At 36.8% G+C, this 2743-nt stretch overlaps 1 protein-coding gene across 1 annotated transcript in view; it reads right to left on the bottom strand.

Annotated features, from left to right (window-relative positions):
• sdad1 (SDA1 domain containing 1) overlaps positions 1-2743 on the bottom strand; it is a 12300-nt gene continuing 9557 nt past the window's right edge. The window contains exons 19-22 of the mRNA XM_049466557.1: positions 2514-2701; positions 1270-1354; positions 515-676; positions 1-196 (exon numbers count right to left, since the gene is read on the bottom strand). Of these exons, the coding sequence (XP_049322514.1) occupies positions 152-196; positions 515-676; positions 1270-1354; positions 2514-2701 (480 nt within the window). The 3' untranslated portion in view covers positions 1-151. The remainder of the gene's footprint in view (positions 197-514; positions 677-1269; positions 1355-2513; positions 2702-2743) is intronic.

A 2743-nucleotide genomic window follows, 5' to 3' on the forward strand; every position in this document is an offset into this window, starting at 1 on the left:
TTAAACTGTAAAAGTATTTTAATACAGGGTTTACATGAGACAACGACCACAGAGATACTGATGCTGGGGTGAAATGATTGGTCCACACAGTCCTTTCACTGAACCAATCAGCTTAGAAGAAACAGTTTTAGAATCCAGAACATCTGAGATTTTAGTTGCGTTTCCTCTTTTTCAGCAGCGCATCTCTGAGGGCAATCTGAGGGAAGAAACAAGAATATAAATTACACCACAGTTCTACTCTACTCATCTAAATTAGGGGTGTAAGAAAATAAATGTATATTGAACTATAGCAAAGTTGTTTTTTGCAATGCTGTAGCTAATTAAATGTTGTCCTTGATTAAAAGTTTATAGATTAAAATATGAAAAACATTGGTGGTGAACAGTGGTTCACTTAGTGTTCTGGAATTAGTATAGCATGTTTTTATGTCTTTTCATGGTGCTAATGTTCTGACTGATCAGGATCGAATGAATCCAAAGCCTGTGTGTGTTCACACCTATTTTCACAGTGTTGTACCTGTTTCTCTCTGAAGGAACGTTTGCCCTTGGTCCGGATGTTTTGGCTCTGTCTCATCATCATGAAGTTCTTGGTCTTCCTCTTTTCCTTGTTGCTGGTGCTGGCGAACGGGTTCAGCTTGCTCCTCTTCTTAACAAACTCCTTCCTGTCTGTCCGGCCAGCCTGAGAGACGAGGATATAGAGCTGTAAATTTACTTGTTTACAGACAGACCTTTTTAAATGTTCCTGTAATTATGAAATGCATATTTTAATATTTTAAATATTTCAGTATTCAGGCTCAGTACAGCACTTCCATATTATAAATATATACCTATATAACTAGGGCTGAATGTTTAATAAAGATTAATAATAATGCTATTAATAAAAAAAGGAAAAGGCTAAACTTTGTTGAACTGTAGCAAAAAGTTTGTAGAATCGCTCTTCCTCCATTAAAGCCCTCAAAGCTTTACATGATCTATTCTACACTTTTCACTGTAGACTGTTAGCCTGAGAGCATTATGCAAAATCAAAATTATTCGTCTATTTCCAATAATAATAATAATCTGAAATATTTAATTACTATCATGAACAATAAAGCTGTTTTTCTCCTGATCAATAGTTTTAGTATTTAGACTGTAGATTAAACTGAGCTTTTTTAAGTACAAAATTCTGAGATATTCGTGCCTGCCCCCACATGTTTTCATCATCTTGCTCTAAAATTTCTAAACTCTAGTGTGTGTGTTTGTGTGTGTGTGTTTGTTGCAGATAGATCTCACCATAGCCGTGGCCAGTCTGGTCTCTTTGTCAGATTTGGGCTTCTTGTGTAATCTCTCGATATCTCTCAGTGAGAGCAGCTCTCCTCTGAAACACAAAACAAACCAAATTACACTCACACCAGTTCAGATACGGTGAAAATGATGAAAAACATCTAAAGTCCTATCTGGTTGGGATTGGTATCTCAGGGGGTTCTGGGTAATTTTCTCTTTTATGTTTTTTTTTTATATCCTCTGTGATTTTATTCCCGTCCAGAACGATCATGTAGGTGTTTTTCTCAGACGTCCTCTGAGAAAATTACAGGCTGAATTATCTACTGTTTTTCTCTGAACTCCGTGCTCCTCCGGTAATTTTAGTCCCGTCCGGACACACATCTCTGAGTTTCATCTCCTCGCCTTTAATAAAATAGATATTTGTCCACTGCCGCGCACCGTAATTACTGTACACTTTGGGTGCCACGGTTTCCACGGAGATCCACGTTAAAAAAAATCACAACAGCGAGTGGAAATGGAGGAGCTACTGAACGCCATGATGACGTCATGTGACCGAGAAAAAAGCCTAAAAACTCACTGATCCTCCTGTTTTTACAACTGCAGTCCAGATTCAGGAGTTTTATTGCTAAAATGTAGAAGAGTGAAATATTTCATACAGAAGAGACGCCCCCCCTGAGAAACTAATCCCATCCAGATAGAGCTTAAGATCATTTTTTTAAAACATTTTTTTAAAGGTTTATGCCTTTTTCTGCATGTTTAATGGAGATTTTTTACTGAAAGGGAAATAAAGTAAAGTGTGTGGTTAGGTTTAATACCTGACTGTATGTGTGATAATTCTGTTCTACATCCTGATAAAGATAAAATACAATTAATTAAAGAAACTAAATTAATTTGAAGCTTCTTGAAGGTTCTTCAGCATTTGGCTTGGCTCTGTCTCGAGCCTCATTCACCCCCTCTATTGCTGAATGAGGATAATGCAGTTTGAGTTTACTGTTATTCACAATATTATCACAGCTCTTTCAATGTGTTTGTGGTGAAAACTCGATATCAGGATAATATTAAAAATATAAATTTACCTTACAGCCCTAAACTATATTATATAAAATGTCACCGTGATATTTTTTGGCCTGATTATTTATTGATTTATTTATTTAACCTTTATGTAGCCAGGCACTGCATTAAGAACAACATCTTATTTACTACAGCAGCTTGTTAATAATTTAGTTTTATTATTATTTAGTATTGGGTTTTACCTCTCCGTCTCCTCCTCTCGGTCTGCCTGCTTCCTCTTCTGGCCCTTCCCAGGAGCTGATTTCATGTCTTTAGCCATCTGAGCGAGATGGATCTTCTTAAAGTCGTCCTGAGTAAGAAGTCGACTGGCGCTCACCGCTGCAGCTTTAGACTTCCTCTCCTCCGCAGGGATACTGTTCAGTTTCTCCGCCTATATATATATATATATATATATATATACACAATTAGATCC

Source organism: Astyanax mexicanus, chromosome 17 (assembly GCF_023375975.1).
Source record: "Astyanax mexicanus isolate ESR-SI-001 chromosome 17, AstMex3_surface, whole genome shotgun sequence".
Classification (NCBI taxonomy): domain Eukaryota; kingdom Metazoa; phylum Chordata; class Actinopteri; order Characiformes; family Acestrorhamphidae; genus Astyanax; species Astyanax mexicanus.